Here is an 18,265-nt window from a genome sequence, read left to right on the forward strand (position 1 = left end):
CGGGTGGCAAGGACTATTTGCTTCTGGGGCCCAACCACAGCACATGGGGTGCCCAATAAGTGTCATCAGTTGAAAGAAAAACCTGAATTGAAAGTGGCTTAAAAATTCAATAGACTGATAGACTGAGTCTGGCGATTCTGCTCACAGATGCACACAGACGTCTACGTGATCTCACAGACTTATTCTAGCAGTGTCCTGTTTTGATCTTTTAGGAGTATTTTAAAGGTGACCTTGTTGTAGGCCTGCAGAATGGGAAGGGAATATGCTATTGTTAGTGAAGGGTGAGAACGATTCTTTAATTGTTTTTTCTTTAATGCTGTGTATAATAATTCTATTCATTTTTTTAAGGAGGAAAAAAATTTATTCTTGAAGCTGCATCCAAAAGATTCCAGTCTCTATATAATATCTGTCCAGCTGTGACCTTGGGTTGGTCCAGAGAAAGTCTCTGGCAGCTCCCTGGGGCCTGAATCCTGATGGATGGACAGCCTTGTGGAGTGGTAGGACCCTGCAGGGTGCACTCGGCCCCCTTCTCCCCTGCAGGGCCCCTCTATCTGCAGGCCTCCCTGAGAGTGCTGGTGAGTGGACAAAGATGACCACCAGGCCCAGGCCCAGGGGCTTTGTGTCAGCATCCAGGCTGGGGAGGACTCAGGGCACACTGCGGTGGAGGCAGGCCGAGGTAAGGCTGAGGCAGGAGAGGTGAGTGTTGGTGAACCACACAGCCTGCCTCTCACGTCCTGCTCTGCAAACCTGCCACCTTCTCTGGGCAAGAGACCCTTCTCCAGGTCAGTCTGGTCCCCACGGTGGCCTCCCACTTCACTCCTCACTTCACTCGTTAAGACCACGAGGAGGAGGCAGGGCCTTGTCTTGCTCTGTCCCCCAACCCTCTGGGGCCTGAGATGTCTCTAGGAGCCTGAGCCTCCAGCGCTGGGCCCCGACTCCCCTGAGGTCTAGAAAGCAGGGACTGGAGGGTGCTTAGCCAGCAGGCCACGAGCTCATGGCACACTCGGGCCAAGGGATGCAGGGAGCGGGTGGGTGACTTGTCCACGGTGACCCCAAAGGTCAGCAGTGGGGCTGGGACTCTAGGACCTCTTGGGCCCACAGAAGCCCCATCCCTAGCACCTGAGTCCCCAGGCCCCAGGCCACAAGCCTGGCAGGGCTAGGGCAGAAACTCCTCCTTGACAGGCATCGGGGAGGAGGCAGCGAGGAGGCCAGCACTGCTGGGGCACAGGCCGCCCAGGGGCGGTCCTGATGGGGCAGAGGTGCCGTCCAGGGCCGGCGGCAGCTGGGGTGGCGGCTGCTGCTGCTGCTGCTGCTGCTGCTGCTTCTTGTTCACTTTGCGCTCCTTCGCCCGCCGGTTTTGGAACCAGATCTTCACCTGCAGGATCACAGAACAGGAGGCTACGGGCGATGGGTGCAGGAGACAGTGGTAGAGCGAGGAGAGAGGAAGCCATAGGGCTGGCCCTTCTCTAGGTGTGTCTGTGGCCTCTCTCACCACCTAGAGAAGGGTGTTCTCCCTGTAGAACTCGCTCCCCCAGGCCACCTTCCTCTTCCTAGGCCCTCCAAGGCCCCCTCTGGGAGCCCTCCTGTTCCCCACGGCTGCTCCCTCCTAGAGGGCCTAACAGCACTGGCCATGGCCTGCTAGAGGGCACAGCTATTCAGCCAGAGGCTCCCCACTGAGGTGGCAGGAATATTAGGTTTCCTTGGGGCACCTGCTGGCAGCAGCTCAGGGTCAGCTGTGCTGTGACCATGGCCTGGACCCTTGGCCTCTCTGCTCTCCCTCTACTGAGCCCTGTAATCTGCTGCCAGGCTGAGGTGGGGGAACCCCTACACACCTGCCTTTCGGTGAGCCCCAGATTGGCGGCCAGCTCTGACTTCCGCCGGATGGTGATGTAGCGGCTGTAATGGAACTCCTTCTCCAGCTCCAGGCGCTGGTGGTCCGTGTAGACCACGCGGTACTTGTCCTTGGTCCGGGTCTTGCCTGAGAAGCAGGAGGACCAGGAGGGAAGGTAAGGGGGGGGCGGCACCCACAAAAGGTGGGGCTGCTGTTGAGGCTGGGGCTTCTCTCAGGCCTCCTGACCCAGGGACCCGCTCTGACCGCCAGCTCTAGTCAGCATTTGCCAGCGGTGGCTGAGCAAAGGACATTCCAGGAGCTTGTAAAAGCACAGTTTCTGGGCGCCCCTGTTTAATCTGAGAGCCTGGGGGAAACCACGTGTCTGACAACCCCCAAGGAGTTCCGATTCAGGGGTCCCCAGATCATGAGTTTGAACAGCACAGATCCGAAAGGACACTGGCAGGCAAGGGTAGACTGAGGCTAAGAAGATGTCAGCTGCTCCTTTCTCTTGTGCAAAAGAGGGCAGAGGAGGCCACGTGGCTGGACGGGCAAGTGGAAGGATTCAGAAACTGAGGAGTAGCTGGGCCGGGGCTCCCCAGTCCCTGCTGAACGCTGACCCCACACTCAGGCAGAAAGGACGGGGCTTGCTGGGGACCTCAAGACTCCCTGACCCTGGACAGCAAACCCTGAGCCGGGCTGCAGCAGGGTCAGGGCAGGCCCAGAGCAGCAGGGCTGCAGGTGGCTCCCCAGGTCATCATCACTGAGCTCCTGCCTGGAGCCCTGCCCTGGGGTAGGCAGGGGACAAAATAAAGGAATCCCTGCCCTCAGGAAGCTCAGGTTCTAAGGGAGCAGGACCCACAAAAAGAAAGTAAATGTAGAAAACACTTGAAATGTTAATTGATAAGTATTTGGAGAAAACGAAAGCAGAGAGGGAGGACTTAGAGGGAGGAGGCCTGCACCTGAGGTGACCGAGTCCCAGCCCCACAGGTGGCTAAGAAGGGAGCTTCGCTGGAGCCCAGGAATCCGAGGCCAGCCTGCAGAGCAAAGCCAGACCCAATCTCAAAAAAAAAAAAAAAAAAAAAAAAAAAAGTTTTATTAAATATACTGGCTCATGAAGGCCTTACTGAGCAGGGGAATCTGAGCAAAGAGCTAAAGAAGAGAAGGGAAAGAGGCAAGCAGACATCTGGCAGAGGGACCAGTAAATGCAAAGGCCCTGGGGTGGGAGCACAGCTGCCACTTGACAGGTTTGAGGAACATTGAGGAAGCTGGTGGGATGGGATGGAAGAAGCAAGGGGAACAGGGGCAGGACACAAGGGGAGGGACTCTGGTTTTACTGTGTCTGGGATGGGAGCCATTGCAGGGTTTTGAGCAGAGGAGACATGAAGTCTGATATAGATTTTCACGTTCCCTGGCTGCTGTGTAGTAAGCAGACTGGGGAGAGGAAGCGGCCATGCAATAACCCAGGAGGGAGGAGATAGTGGCTTGCTTCTAGATGGGGCTCAGCCAGGGCAAGGAGCTGGACTGAGGAGCATCTGGGCTTCACGTCAGGGCTGTCTTTGGGGCTGGGATTGGAGGTCTGGGGAGAATATTAAGAGTCCTGCTTGGCCTGGGCTGGGGAGGGGCCTGGCAAAATACCAGTTTCTCTGTAAGCAGCTGACCATGTGGCTATAAATAGGAGGTGCACCCCAGCACGCATGTGTCCTCCAGGGCCTGGTGGGTCTCAGAGCCACTGCGGAGCCCTGCCCACCTCACCCAGGGCCCCACGGCAGCCAGCCTTCACCTCCCTGCTTGCAGGCCTGGCCCTGGCCGTCCCTCGGTGCCTCTGCACTGCCCACCCCCATATTGGCTCTGCACTCCACCAGGCCCACGCAGCTTGGCAGGACAGCCACCAGGCTCCTTGTAGGCCAACGGCTCTGCGGAGAGCGGGAGACAACAGATGTTCCTGGGCGGCTGTTCCCTGGGTTTTCTGCCAGAGCAGCAGAACCACACCGGACGCTTCCGGATCCCCTGACCTCAGTCTGCTGCCCAACAGAGCACGGGACAGCCTGGGCCCTTGGCCAGGTCTGCCCCAGGAAAGGGCCAAGGGAGTGGCTGCTGAGGCTGTGGCTCCAGATGGGGCCTCTCTTTAGTCTAGAAAATTCAACACTGTTTCAAAACAGTTCTGCCTAATGCCACCGCAACCAGGGCCCAGGAGGGCTCTGAAGCCTCTGCCCGCCTGCTGGGTTTGCTCAGCTGGAGCCGGAAGGAGTCCTGGGAGTTTAGTCTCCTTTCGTTTTACAGAGAAGAGACGAGTCCAGGATGGTCACATGGCAGCCAGAGGTCCAAATAAGAAGCCTGGCAAGTCTCTTTTTCATCCTGCCTGTGGCGTCAGCGTCCCTGGAGGCCCCAGTGAGCGCAGACCTGCCCAACACTGTGTCCCCTGCTCTAGGGCTCTCTCTGTCTCCTCCCGTGCATGTCTCTTCACCCCACCATATTTTGGGGCTACTGAGCCTGCCGCACATTGTCCTAAGCATTGGTAATAGGAATGTAAAGAGCAGACCACCCGCTCCAGGAAAGGAAGGGTCAGAGAAGTGTGGGGGGCCCCTGGGAGCCTGGCCTGTGCTGGGGTTGGACAGCAGCAACTGGGTCCTTTACAACACCCAGAACGCAGGCTGTAGTGGTGCACACCGTAATCCTGGGACTCAGGAGGCCGAGGCAGGAGGATGGCAAGTTTGAGGTCAGTCTCAATAAGACCCTCAGTGAGACCCTCAGTGACTTAAGGAAACCCTGTCTCAAAATAAATAATAAAAAGGTCCTGGGATGTAGCTCAGGGGCAGAGTGCCCCTGGGTTCAATCCCCCGTACAAACCAAACCAGACCAAACAAACCTAGAGGACTCCCAGCCACCCCCTGGAAGAGTGTGGGCCTGGGCAGAGATGGGGCTCCTTGCCCACCAGGCCTGGGCCTAAGCAGGTCCAGGCATCTTCTCCCTCTGCACCCAGCTCTCTCTCCTGTTCTTTCTGGTGGGAACAGGAATGCACAGGGTCATTTCACAGCAGGGAAGCAGGGGCCTACACAGGCTCTGGCTGAGGGTCATCCTGCCTGGTGGTGGTATGACCTCTGGCCCAGCTCTTCCCAAGATGGAGGGGAGGCATGAGATGCTGGCTGCATAGTTTCTCCTTGGTTCTGGCAAGGGTGCCTGTGGAGACCTGGTCCAAGGGCCTTGGCATCCGGAATCCCATCTCTTACCCTGGAAGAGGGGTCAGCGGGCATAGGAACCCATTGGCCAGCCTCTATCTGGTCAAGCTGCTTGAAGTACGTGGTTTTATTCCCAAGAAAAGGACTCTGCCAAAGAAAAATGTCATATTCCTTATGTGGCCCAGAACCCAGGGACTCCCACATGTCGTCCAGGGAGGAAAGATAACTGGGTGCATCCGTGGAGAAGAGTCATCAAGACGAAATCACAAAACTGCAAAAGTGCAACATGGAGCAGTTTCTAAGATATATGGAAAAGCAAGACACAGATTGGTGCAAAAAAAAATATGTCACTGTTTTGTACAAAAGCGGGGGATACACAACACACACTGTTCATGTCTCCATACAGTTCTTTCCAATGAACCTATGAGAAGCCCAGTAACAGGGGCTGCTCCTTTGGGGAGAGGAGCTAGAGGAGGAAAGCCATTGGTGGAGGGAGACTCTGGGGTGTTTCAATGTTTACCATGTGCAGATGTGAGCTGTACTTTCAATGACAGTCAGGAGACCTGGGCTTCGGTCCCAGCTTTGATAGAACTAGGAACTGCACTTTGAATATGTCTCTCAACAATCCTGCCTGTCCCATCTTCTGAGCACCTGTGCTACCTCCAGAGCCCAGAGAGGAGGGGCCTGGGTGGTGCGTGAGAGCGACGGGGCAGGGAGAGGGCCCAGGATGAATGATTTACAGGAACCCGGGACACTGGGGCTAAGGGGGAAGTCCAGGCTTCTCTAACAGGTGTCTGATGAGGGGCCAGCCCCTCCCAGCCACCTAACGAGTAACCCTTGGGACCGGATGCCTGTGTGGGTGGCGAGATGGCGGGGAGCCCCCAGCCCTTCAGGGGCAAGCAGGGGCTCGGGGTAGGAAGAACCTCAGATGGCTCTCTGCTCTGGTTTTGGAATGCGAAGAATGGCTCATCCTTTCTGGGTGCAGTGGCGCAGGCCTGTAATCCCAGCTGCTCGGGAGGCTGAGGCAGGAAGATTGCGAGTTCAAAGCCAGCCTCGGCAACAGTGAGGTGCTAAACAATGCAGCGAGACCCTGTCTCTAAATAAAATATAAAATAGGGCTGGGGATGTTGCTCAGTGATCGAGTGGACCCTGAATTCAATCTCTGGTACCAAAAAAACAAAAACAAAAATAAAAACAAAAAAACAAAAACCCCAAAATCTCATCCTATGGTCAGGCTACTGCCGGAGGCTGTGAGCACCCCATCTCCTACAGCAGGCAAGGGGCAGGACCAGCAGCCTCAGAACTCCCGGGGAGCTTTCTTGAAGCACAGATCCTGGCCCCGAAATTTGGAGTCAGCAAGGCTGGAATGGGCCTCTGGGCACTTAATCAGCTCTCCAGGTTCTGGTATGGGCTTGTTTGCACGAGCAGACCTCTGGTTGCATGAGGCATCTTCTCACTGGTAAGACAGCCTAGGACAGTCTCCTCACCTCTCTGAGACTCATTTTCTGTATCTGTAAAATGGGGATAATTATTATTCTAATAATAGCCATCATGTCCATGCACCAGGCTCTTTGATATGTCTCTCAACAACCTGTGGTGTTGAGTCACTGTGACATCTATTTACAGACGAGAAAGCTGAGGCTCAGAGAGGTCCACACGTCAAGGCAGGTGGGATTCAAAACCAGGTCTCAGAAATAGCCTCAGAAATAGCGCTCAGCCTCTCACATGGTGGAAGGTCTCCCATAATGATTTCCAACTCAGGCGTAGAGGGGTGGTGCCTAGCACTGTGCCTGCCATGTAGCAGATGCACCAGGAGGGCAGAGCCTACCATTTCCAATATGGATGAGACAGCCATTTGGCAGGAATGTCAGGCACTGGATCTGTGCAAGAGATGGTGTGTTGGATGGGACTGCTTCTTTGTTAAAGTGCCTTCCAACTTGGAAACACAAAGCTCCCAGAGTTTGTTGATTCTCTGATTGTGTTTGTTATTACTGAATTCTGAGGCCCATTTCCCAGTCTCAGAGTCTAGACACCAGGCTTGCCCAGTTGAAGGACCAAGGGTAGGAGTCCTGGTGACTTGAAGTGGACCCCCCCCCATCTGGCCTGGGCCAGGCAAGGACAGAATGTGGCTTCTGATCCAGAATGGGATGAGAGGCTCCAAGAAAATCAAATGATGTCTGGGTCAGCACTTTCCTTGCCCTCTTCCTGCTGGGTGTGTGGCCTTGAGGGATGACCAGCTCTGTCCTATGGTGTATAAACCTCAAATCCAGTCCCAAATCCTCAGTGACCCCTCCCTGGGTGGTCCAGCCCCAAATGACTGTGCATCAGGATCCCCCTCCAACACTATACACTCACGCACAAGAGTTGGTTAAAGATGCATTCCACCAGGGTCCACCTGGTCTGCTGACTCCTCATCTCCCTGCCATCGCTAACAAGCCCCAGCTAGACTCAATAGATCCTGGTCCTGGTTCTGCACCATCTGTCTGTCCTTGAATAAGTCCCCCTGTTCTTTGGGCCTCAGATTCTCCTGTGTCCCAAAAGAGGGCTGGAGTGTCAGCTCCCAAGGGCCTATGTCCTCAAGTTCTGTGCAGCTCTGAGCCCTTCCTCAGAGACCAGACCGTCCTCACTGCCTATCAGCCCAGCCAAGACCCAAGGGAGGGCACAGCCTGCATCTTCCAGCAGAGTGGAGCAGGAAGCATAGGGAGCTCATCAGTGTCCTTGGTGCCAGCCTGGGGACACAAGGAGAAAAGCCTGGGCCTTTCCTGGGAGGGAGCTAGGAAAGTGGGGGAAGAGCAGCCACAGACTCCTACTCCAAAGAGTCTTCCTTTTTCTAGATGAAGAAACAGGTCCAGAGAGGTTCTCAGGTCACTTGCTGAGGCGACTGCAGAGCCAACAGGCAAAGACAGAGGTGGGAAAGACAAAGGGCGCAGGAGGTGCTCCCAAGGGCCGACCTGCCCCAGGAGTCTGGGTACCTTCGCCTTCCTAGGTCTGGTGGAGACTAAGAAAGAGCCTGTGGCTTTGAGTGGGAAGCTTTTATTACTTGTCCCAGGTCTGCCACTGACGTGGGGTGGGACCTTGGCCACCTTCTTCTCTTCAACCGTTTGCAAAGGAAGAGCTTGACCCCTATTAGGGCCCATGGTGAGTTGGAGTGAGGAGAACCCCCGGGGACGGGAGTGAGGAAGAAAAGAGATGGACTTAACCAAGAGGATGCTGGGCAGTTTCTGGAATATTTGAGGAGGGGGAAAGAAATTCAAATATGATGAACAGACAAAGAAATTTAATATAAAACACAAGCCTGGGGAAGGTAACGGTGACGGGGTGCAGAAAGCCCAAAGTGGAGGGAGGTGCCTCACACCCTACTGAGGTTTGGGGAAAGGCTGGGTGTACGAGGTGTCTCCAGGCCTTGCCTGAGGGGGCCAGAGAACTAGGGTGTGGTTCAGCCTGATCAACTGAGCGGAAGGGCGGGTGTCTGAGCACCCCTGGGTTTCCTCCCTGCTGCCAGGGGCACAGAAAGGACCGGGAACACAGTCTGTGAATGGCAAAGAGCCATGGATCAGAAAAGCAGAACTGAGCTATTTGCAGAAACGAATGTTGGAGGAATCCCTTGGGAAAAGGGAGGAATGTCGCCTGGTAGAGAGCCACAGGGCAAAGAACACGCTGGCCTAGGAGTGAGGAAACCTGGCTGGGCCATCGGCTGGACATGTGATCTCCAATTTGGGTCCATTTCCCCATCTGCACCACCCGTAGTTGAACCTCTGCTGCAGCTGACCCACCAGTTTGGTGATGAATGGATGCCTTTCTGGGGCCCTGAGGCTTCCTGCTGGGCCCATAATTGGGTCCTGGCTGAGTGGACAGACCCAGGTTTCTGTATAATGGTTCCCCACTCAATCCCTGGAGGAGAGCTGAGGAGTGTGGGGAGAGAAGGGAGATGGCCAGGCTGATCTCCCGAGGGAGCCCAGCAGCGCTGGCCAAGCCTCTCCTCCCACATCTCCCTCCTGCCAGTCGGAGCTCTCTGTCTTTGCACCCTTCCCTCCTGGGCCACCTGCAACCTTGACATCATTGGCGGCGCTATCTTCCTCGTCAAGGCCTGCAGTCTGTCCTGGCTTGGGGAAGCAGCAAGAGCAGGGACTTCAGAGTCAGAGATCTGAAGGTTCTAGCCCAGGCTGGCCACATGCCTGTGATGTGTCCCCTAAACAAAGCCACTGGACCTCGTTGAATTCCAGTCGATTTATTTGGAAAAAATGCAGGTGTGAGTGCCTCCTTTCCAAGGTGGTGATGGGGCCAGGTGTGATCATCCACTTGACAAGTAATTATTAATAAAAGCCAGTGTGACAATGAGGCAATGGCATTGCCCTAGAGAGACAGTCAGCAGCTGAACAAGGAGGCCATCTGGAATGGATTACCACTCCAGGACCTCTTGAGAGGGACTTCCCTATGCTGCCCGATTCGCCACAGCCAGCCACATGTGGCTGTTTAATCCATTAAGTCCAAGTTTTCAATTTTGCGAATATGTTAATGAAGTGGACACAGGTGCATTGAAATAAGTTGTCGATCTTAATCCAGAGCTTATGTATTATGTTAATTAACGCCAATCAGTGCTATTATGACTATTATAACATATGATATATTATACACTGTATTAAAGTTTTCATACATGTTTCCCAACTGGGACAATGGGACAAAATGTACCACACTGAAATAAACTCAATAAAAAGTAAAATTGAGTTTCTTAGTCACATTAACTATGTTCCAGGTGCTCAACAGCCACGGGTAGCTTGTGGGCACCTACTGGGCAGCTCAGAGGTAGAGCATTTCCATCATGGCAGAAGGGTCTTCCGGACACACTGCTAGACCCAGCTCCCACCGAGGCCAGGGCCATGCCGCAGCGTGCGCCCACCCAGACTGAGGTTGTCCCAGTGGTAGCAGGGGCTGGTCTTGCACTCACCACCATTTGAATTCTTCCCATGTTTTCCCACAGGGGACCCCCTGCCCAGGATAGCCCAGGACTGGAAACATCACCTGCATCTCTTCAAGTCTCCTCCCAGGCTGAGCCGCTTGCAGCCTCCCGCTCTGTTTCCTGGAGGGGTTCGCAGGCCGCGCCCCACTTGCTGCCCTCTTCTAGCAGGAGGTGAAGGCCCTGCTAACCCTCTGCAGGTGGTTCCGCAGGCTCTCTTTCAGCTGAAGTTCAGGAGGGCCTCTGGACTCCTGCCCTTTCCTACCCTGGGCAGCTATATGACCTTGGCAGACGTCCTCCTCAAGGGCCTAGGCTCCCGCATGCTTGTGAAGGTGGGGACCATGGCGCTGTGCTCACCACGTGCCTGACACACACGTTGACTATATGGTGAATTCTTACTGAATGCATGAAACAAACCTGCTACTTTTCCATCTCCCTCATCTTACCAAGGGATACGCCATCCCCAGTCACTAGGGCCAAGGGCCTAGTTGGCATTTCTGAGGCCTGTCCCCCTCATCCCCCACATCGAATCCACCAGCTGGTGGCCTCAGCCTCCAGAGCACCCGTTCCCATCCACTTCGGTGCTACCTGTCAGCAGCCACTAAGCTGATGGAGAAGTGTGCCGTCTGGGGTCTGAACTCCCGCATTTGCCAAAGTGCCGAGCACCCAGTAGACATCAGCTCGTGTTACTGCGACGTTGACAGGTGCTCAGCCCTTATTTGCTATTCATGTCTTCCATGGAGGGAGGGGAGACAAGTTAAAAACAAATGTACAAATGAAATAATTGTCACTTGTGATTCATAGTGTGGGGGACAGAGAACAGGGAGCCAAAAGCTACTGTACTGAGCTTGGTGAGGGGACACCTGGAAGGGCTGACATTGAAGCTGAGACCTGAAAGTTTAGCAGGAAGCTTCTGTGTCATAAGTGAAGAATATTCCAGAAACAGAGAACAGCATGTGCAAAGGCCCTCAGGCAGGGAGGAACAGAGTGAAGGGCTCAGTGGCAGCCTGTTGATGGATCCTGCTTGCCTTGTTCAGCTCTAATCCCCAGCACCCAGAAGAATCTATGACACAGAAGAGAGTATTACTGCCTGCCTTCCTGAATGAATGAATGAGTGAATGAATGAATAAGAAGAGGGGCACCGGATGAGGCTGGAGCAGCTGGATTCCCTCCAGGGAGGGGAATGGATTGACCTCGAGAACAACGGGAAGGCACTGGAGGATGCCGTGCACAGTGGTGACCTCCTGCCTGCTCCTTCTCCCTCTTACTGCAGTGGGGTCTATGCAGGGTGAGGGCTGAGGCTGGCACCGGGAGGGTTTAGCCTGTTGACAGCGATGGCCCTGGCTCCAGATGTCAACGCTGTTTCCAAATCCTAGCAGCTCCCAGACAGCAGCCTAAGAAGCCAGCCCACGAAGACAACTCCCTACCGACAAAACCAGCCCCTGCTGCTAACAAAGCTGTTTCGGACCTTTAGAACCATTCCCGAAGCTCTAAGCAGCAGTATCTGCCAAAGAGGGGCGGGCGGGGGGGGGGGGGAGGCATTCAACCAAAAAAAGCCTTCTGCCACCTTCTAACTGGGTCATTCCCCTTCCCAGCTACATCTGAGAGTCGAGGTGTCAAATGAAGCTTCTGCGTGGAGAAGCAGCTTTCAAGAGCCTGGCCCCTGCTGTGCCCCCCCCCCCAGGCCTCGCATGCTCATCCCCTGGCTGGCCTCCTTTTCCCCACCTGGGCTGGGAAGCACATGGGGGAGGTGGTGCTTTGTTTGACAGATGCTCGGTGGGCTTAGACTCTGGTGGAACCGGTGCCACCATCCTGTAGCTGAGTAAGCTTGGGCAGGCCACATGACCTCCCTGAGCCTCAAAGACCTCATCGGTAAAATGAGTCCAATAATAGATCCTTTCACGTCTTAGGGTTGTTACGAGACTTAGGTGAGATCACCTGTGCAAAGCTCTCGTCACAACACCTGCACATGGTAAAGACTCAGCCCATGCCACCCATTAGCTTTATCAGAAGCTCATACTATGTGCAAGACAGGGGGTGCTGGGACTGAACGGGACGGGTCCTGGGGCGATATCAGATGGCAGTTGGCAGGGATAAGTAAGAAGATGAGAGCAGACAGTTAGCAATGCATGTTGTTGACAGAGTGCTTGGACGGGGGAGAATCAGGGAGGGCTTCCTGAAGGAGGTGGGCTTGGAGGAGGAGCAGCATTTGAACTGGTAAGTATGCAGAGGAGGAAGGAGGGGCAGTGCAGGTTGGAGGATCAGACTGGAGAGTCAGCAAGTGTGAGGTGTGTACCTGAGGTTGCACCTGCCAAGGACTGGCAGAGGTGATCGTAAGTGCCCACATGCTACAGCTGCCTGCTGTGTACCAGGAACAGGGCTTTGCTTTACAGGCACCGTGGCTTCAAGGTTCATTCCTATCATTATCCTCATGTTACACTGGAAGAATCGCAGGCTCAGAGAAATGATCCAGGTTAGCTTGCCTGAGGCTATACAGCTTCTAAAAGAAATGCAATCATACCTGAGACTCCCTAACTCTGGCTCTTACCTGTCCCCAGAGAACATGTCTGTTTCTAGGCAAACTAGTTGGGAGAATGTCTTCAGTACTGGGGTGGAGGCAGTTTTCAGGAGGGCTCTAAATATCAGAAATGGGGCTGGTTTTCTTTTAATAATGAAGTGGCAATTCCACAGCGGTAGGTAGCCAAGGAATGCTCTTGAGCAGGGGATAGGCCTTGACAAGGTCAGCCTCACAACTGGTTTGGAAACAGCTGGAGCATCCCTCAGAGGCTGGAGGTGGGAGGCCAGGTTGCAGCTGTGGCAATAGGCTAAGGGGTGGGCCTGGAGTGTGTGGGCGGAAGAGTGTCCCTCCTCTCTGCCTGTATCACTTTCCTCGTCTGAAAGCTGGTGGAGTTGGACCAGGACCTGAACTCTGCTGCAACCGCCTCATCATCTGAGTGAACATCTGCCTGTCCTATGAGACCAGGCACCCCAACGGGCCACTAATGTGTGAAGCACTGTTTATCCACAAAGAATCAGGCTGAGCCCACGACAGAAGCATGACTATGACCGTCCTAATGAAAACACTGATATTTATAGAACCAAGAAGGAAGACAGAACAATAGTGCCCCTTGTAGTCATCCCCATCCTGGCTACAGCGAGTGACAGCAACACTCGGAGCTGACTCATATTTTGTTGAAGGACTATAGCCTGACTGAAGCCCAACAGCCTCTCCCTGAAGGTCCCCATCTCTACCACCCTGCTGAGACCAGAGTCTCAGTCCCAGCCTCGGTGACTGCAGCCCTGCAAGTCAGGCAGGAGCACTGTCTGAGTGGGCAGCCAAGCTCCACCATCCACCGGAATTGCTGGCTGGACAGTCATGGGTCCAATCCCCAGACGGTGACAGAAACCCACGTCAAAGCCAACATCTCACCCCTCCCCTGTTCTCTGGGACGCCTTGGGTCCCTTACACTTTCCCTGTTCACTGGTGCAACACAATGCACGGAGCACTTACTAGATGCCATGAGTTGAGCTGGGAGCCCAGATATGGCAGCAAGTCAGAAAGACTCTGGGCCTCTTGGGAATAGAGAGCACACAAGCACACATCAAAATAGGCGAGTACATTGGCACTGGGTTAGTGCTCAGAAGGGAATACGCAGAGATCATCAGTGGATGTGGGGCATCCACTCTGGGAATCACAGAGGTCCACTCTGAGGAGGTGACCATTGAGCTGACACCTGAAGGGGCGGGAAGCAGCCAGGTGTGCAAAGAACCTGGAAGGCAGAGCTTCCGGAAGAGGGAACAGCAGGTGCACAAGACCTGAAGTGGGACTTGGCAGGACTGAGGAGAGTCAAGAAGGCTGGAGAGCTGGAGCAGGGCAGCGGGGCGTGGTCTGGGCTGATTGGGAGGCATGCAGGGCCAGGTGCTGAAGCTGTGCAGCCCTGTGCACCCCAGGAGGGAGCATGGACTTCACTGTACATACGATGGAAATCCATAGAAGTCTAAACTGACTCATCTGGACCTGTCCCAGCTCAGCCTCCACTTGGGTAAAACGAACACTCCTTGTCACCTCTGGACCGTGGTTTCCCCATCTGCACACCTGCTAACTGTCCAGTTAAGCTATTCTAGGAAGCTAGGTGCTCAGGAGGGGGACAGAAGGGGCTAACTGGTCAAGAAAATGGCAGGCTGAAGGCCTGATGGTCAGTGTCATTGGGGGTTAAGGAGCCGGGGCCTGCAGTGTCCTTCCTTCAATTGTCCCAGACCACAGTGTTACCCAGGAGCCTCCTCCGGAAACCTGTGCTTTCATTGCCCAGAAGGAGAAACTGAGGCCAAAGAGCGGAGGGGCATGGCCTTTCTTTTGTCCCAGCCCAACTCTGCCCCCAGGTCAGGAGCACTACCGAGAGTCACATACCTGCAGCAGTCAGCTGCAGCATCCAGCTTCCCAAAGTCAAGGTTCCTGTATCCTCAGCAGAACAGGTCTAACCTGGCTCCCGGGGAACTGCTTTCCTGGAGCCTCCGGAACCCAAGTCTCCCAAGTCTCCCTCTATCCTCTGAAAGCAGGCCTTACTAATGCCCCCACCTGCCTGCAGATAACAGTTTACAAATGACTTTTGTGACCACCAGTGGAGCGGGGCTCAGCTGCTCTTATGCCCAGATAGACAGGTGTTCTGTCTATCTCAGAGCCCAGAAGCTCTCCCAAGCTCCCTCCACTTCTCTGAACCCTGCCAGCCCACACAGCAGATGGCCCCTCTCCAGGTCCCTGCCCATGGGGACCTTCCTCATCCACCTGCAAAGTCACTTGATCCGCAGGAAGCCACAAGTGGAAGAGAGAAAATGTGGGTTTCCTTCTCCAGACTTCCCAGCCACACACCTGCAAGATGGTGAGGGCAAGGCCCCCAATATCTCCCCTCCTGGAATCTAATGTGGGGCATTTCCTCTGGGATTTATAGACAAAGCTTCTGGGAGGCTCTCCTTTTTCTCCAGGGAAAGATTTGTATTTTGCAGAGGAGTCTTTTTGTAACTTGAAGCCGGGTACAAACTGCTATTCAACCTTATTCCCCACTCATTTCACAGACAGTAAAACTGAGACCCCAAAGGGATGACTAATCTCTGAGAAGCTCTGTGTAGTAGAGTAAGAGTGCACAGGTGTGCTGCTCTGTCTACCGGGGTTCAAGTCCCAGTCCCGTAACATTCTATGGCTTTGGGCAAGTATTTAGTCGGTGACAAAGTTTCTTCCTCTTCAAAGCAAGAGTAAAAACAGTGCCCACTTCAATGTTCTAAGAGTTAAATATTCCATATTGTTACCTGATATAATCAGTTACAGAGGTGATTGGCAGAGAGAGGTTGCCTGTACCTCCCTAGAGGCAGATAGGAACTTAGGACTTCCAAGAAGGGTATGATCGTAGCCAGAACCTGCAGTGCTGATCAGGCGCTGCCCAGCATCTGCCTAGCATCTGCCTAGGGGGCAGGCTGGGTGTGTGTGAGAGATGGCAGTTGAGGAGAGAAGATAGGGGAAGTCCCAGGCTGCTCCCAGCTGGGGGAAGGGAAGTAGGGACTGGACATCAAAGGGTGGGCAGGCCAGCTTCCCGCCCCCAAAGCCAGGTGGCCTTTGTCAGGACAGGCCAGACACAATCTGGACAATGGGGTGTCCTGTTCACTTTCCGGCCAACAGGAGTCACTACTGAGCCAAGTCCCAGTCTGTTACATGACAAAGGGGGTACCCATAAAGATCAGGCCGCCCCTCATTAAAGCTGAGCCTTTGTCCTGCCCCCTCCCCTGCTTTTGAAGAGGGTGGATCAGAGAGGCCTGCCTGGGGGCAGGAGGTTCACAGGCTCAGAGCCAAACAGTAGCCACCTTCCCCACAGCATCTACCTCCCCTCCCCCAGGGTCAAGAGTTCAGGGAGGGCCCTGGGGAGGTTAGGTAGGGACCCCAGCTCCAAACTGGTGAGAGAGACTCTTTGCCAGCCAAAAGATATGACCCAATCTCTTCTCTGTAAAATGGGGGGCTCAGTCCTGGAAAGGAAGTGACCTGCCCACTCTCGAAGGGTCGGCCGCCAGGTTTGCCGCCTCTGCTGGAGCTGGGACAGGAGTGGAAGAAGGCCAGGACGATCACCAGGGCCAGACCCCCTAGGAGTACCGGGATAGGAGTCTGAGGACCTGCCTTCTAGTTCCGCCTTGCACAAGCACAGGCACGTCTCTTCCCTTCGCGGGATTTCAGCTTCCCTGTCTATGCAGAAAGAGGGTTGGGGTGGGCTCCCCAGGGCTCCTGCTGGCTGAGATTCAGCGGGAAGACACAACAGCCCTCCAGGGAGAGAGTGATCAGAGGCCACGCTCTCGGCAACCCGAGCCGGGCCAGGGCAGAGGTCAAACTCGGGGCAGCGTGGGCCGCACAGAGCACCTGCCAGTGCCCCGGGAATAGTCGCGCGGCGCAGGGCGAGGGGAGGTGTCCTTACCGCTGCCACCACTGCCTCCAGCCGCCACGCTGCGCCGCATCCACTCGTAGGGGGTCCGCCTCTGCGCTCCTGGCGAGGACGGGGCGCCCGGGCCGCCGATGGGCTGAGCCAGGAGGCCCGGGCCAGGCCCGGGGGGCGCGGGTACCGTGCTAAAGTCCGGAGGGGGTCCGAATGCCAGCGGGGCTGGGCTGGCGGCGGGGGCCGCGGGCCCGGGGCCATAGGCTACGGCCCAGTCGTCCTTGGGCGCAGCGAATGGCGCGCCCCAGGCCGTCGGGGGCGCGGGGGTCGGCTCCACGTGAGTGTAGCTGGCGAAGTCGGGGTACTGCGAGGGCGCGGGGGGCGGGCCCGGGGGGCCGTAGGCTTGCGGACCCAGGCCGAGACTCGGGGGCCTGGCGGGACCGGGGTACACGGGAGAGTCCTTGTCCAGCACATAGCCCACGTACATGGTGGCCGCGGGACCCCCCGCGCATACTGGGCCCTGGAGCCGCCGCTGCCGGCCGCCCCGACGACCAGCGACTGCTCACCTGAACTCGCCGGCCCTGCCGCCGCGCCCGCCCCACCCAGGCCTTTTATAGCTCCGGGCCGCCCGCGGCCCCAGCCGAGGCGGGTTTGCATTTCAAAGCTGGGGGAAGCCTCCGGGCCGCGAATCAAAGGGGGAAACCCGTCGGGGGCGAGGGGTTCAAAAGGAGACAAATTGCCGCCCCAAGCGGGAGGTGGACTGGCCAGGGCCTGGAGGGGGTTGGGGACGAGGGGCGAGGCGCTGCGTGTGGGAATTGCCTGCTAAGCGGTGGACCTGGCGGGCGGAACACCGTCCTGTCCTTTCGGTGGCCACAGGGGCCTCCCCACGATTCGCAGTTAACAGGTGGAGAAACTGGCTCTCGGGAGCAGGGAGACTTTAGCTTCACCTGGCATGCGACACAGGCACACTCGGCAGTGACCAACCAGTTTGGGGTGAGGGCAGGCAATGCTGACTTCAAACAGGGACTTAACAGGGCGGTCTGCAAGGTAGCCGGTGATCTTTTGGGGGAGGGAAGAGGGGTCACGACCCTTCGAGTCTGGGATGAAAGCTGTGGATGTTTTCCTCCGGGGAATGCACATATGCACATACATGAGGCTGCATAGTATTGGGGGTTTCACTGGGTTCCTGGAGAAATTTCTCAAAGGTGTGGGGAGGGGGTCTTCTGGGGAGGAAGTCCTGGGAAACTTTGATGACCCTCTACCCTTTTATCATGGTTATTGAGACATTTCAAACATACACAAAAGTAGAATCGTCTAATGACCAGCTTGTATAATGCTCGCTGTGTAGGCAACGGGCCACCTTCAATGGTGATCAAGATTGGTCACACTTACTTCATCTGCTCCTCCCTTTTTCCTAAAGTATTTTAAAACAAATTCCAGACATCATGTCATTTAATGCTGACATACTTCAGTTAGCAGTTGCTTTGTAGGAATCAGGATCATTTGAGAGCTGGGGCCCTGCGTATTTTAGTGTATCATACCTGCTCTCCAACCCAATCCAGCCCTGCGAACCCTTCCCAGCTCTCTCAGAGGGGTGTTTGTGAAGCTGAGGCAGCATGAATGATCTTTGGACTGAAGGATTTGGGGAAGGATTCATGAAGGACAGGGTTCTGGATCAGAAAGCCTAGGGGAGAAGGGGGTTCCTCCCTATAAGGCTCAGGGTCAAGGAGCTGTGCAGAAGAGCCTTGTAGAATTTGATCCTCTGACATTTCCTGGGGGGAAAACCTAGGTGTGCAGAGATGTGTGGCCCCCAGAAGGAGAGCAGAATCAGCCTCTTATCTGTTGAGCCTTTCTCTCTCTTAGGTCACCACATTAGCCAGGGCTGCTCAGCCAGATG

General features: G+C 55.4%; 1 protein-coding gene across 1 annotated transcript; it reads right to left on the minus strand.

The window, feature by feature from the left end:
• Positions 1–1,156: 1,156 nt before the first annotated feature.
• Cdx1 (caudal type homeobox 1) lies at positions 1,157–16,855 on the minus strand. The gene is made up of 3 exons (XM_076855931.2): positions 16,411–16,855; positions 1,833–1,978; positions 1,157–1,375 (listed from the first exon to the last, which is right to left on the minus strand). Exons 1-3 carry the CDS (start codon positions 16,853–16,855, stop codon positions 1,157–1,159), a joined length of 810 nt encoding a protein of 269 aa, XP_076712046.1.
• Positions 16,856–18,265: the final 1,410 nt, after the last annotated feature.

The sequence above is a fragment of the Callospermophilus lateralis genome, chromosome 5, assembly GCF_048772815.1.
Source record: "Callospermophilus lateralis isolate mCalLat2 chromosome 5, mCalLat2.hap1, whole genome shotgun sequence".
Classification (NCBI taxonomy): Eukaryota; Metazoa; Chordata; class Mammalia; order Rodentia; family Sciuridae; genus Callospermophilus; species Callospermophilus lateralis.

Excerpts from the sequence above, each read along its gene's own strand:
- Cdx1 (XM_076855931.2), bottom strand. The coding sequence starts at position 16,855 with ATGTACGTGGGCTATGTGCTGGACAAGGACTCTCCCGTGTACCCCGGT. Across the intron at positions 1,979-16,410 it reads TGGAGGCAGTGGTGGCAGCG|GCAAGACCCGGACCAAGGAC; the intron begins GTAAGGACACCT and ends CCTGCTTCTCAG. Across the intron at positions 1,376-1,832 it reads TGGGGCTCACCGAAAGGCAG|GTGAAGATCTGGTTCCAAAA; the intron begins GTGTGTAGGGGT and ends GTGATCCTGCAG.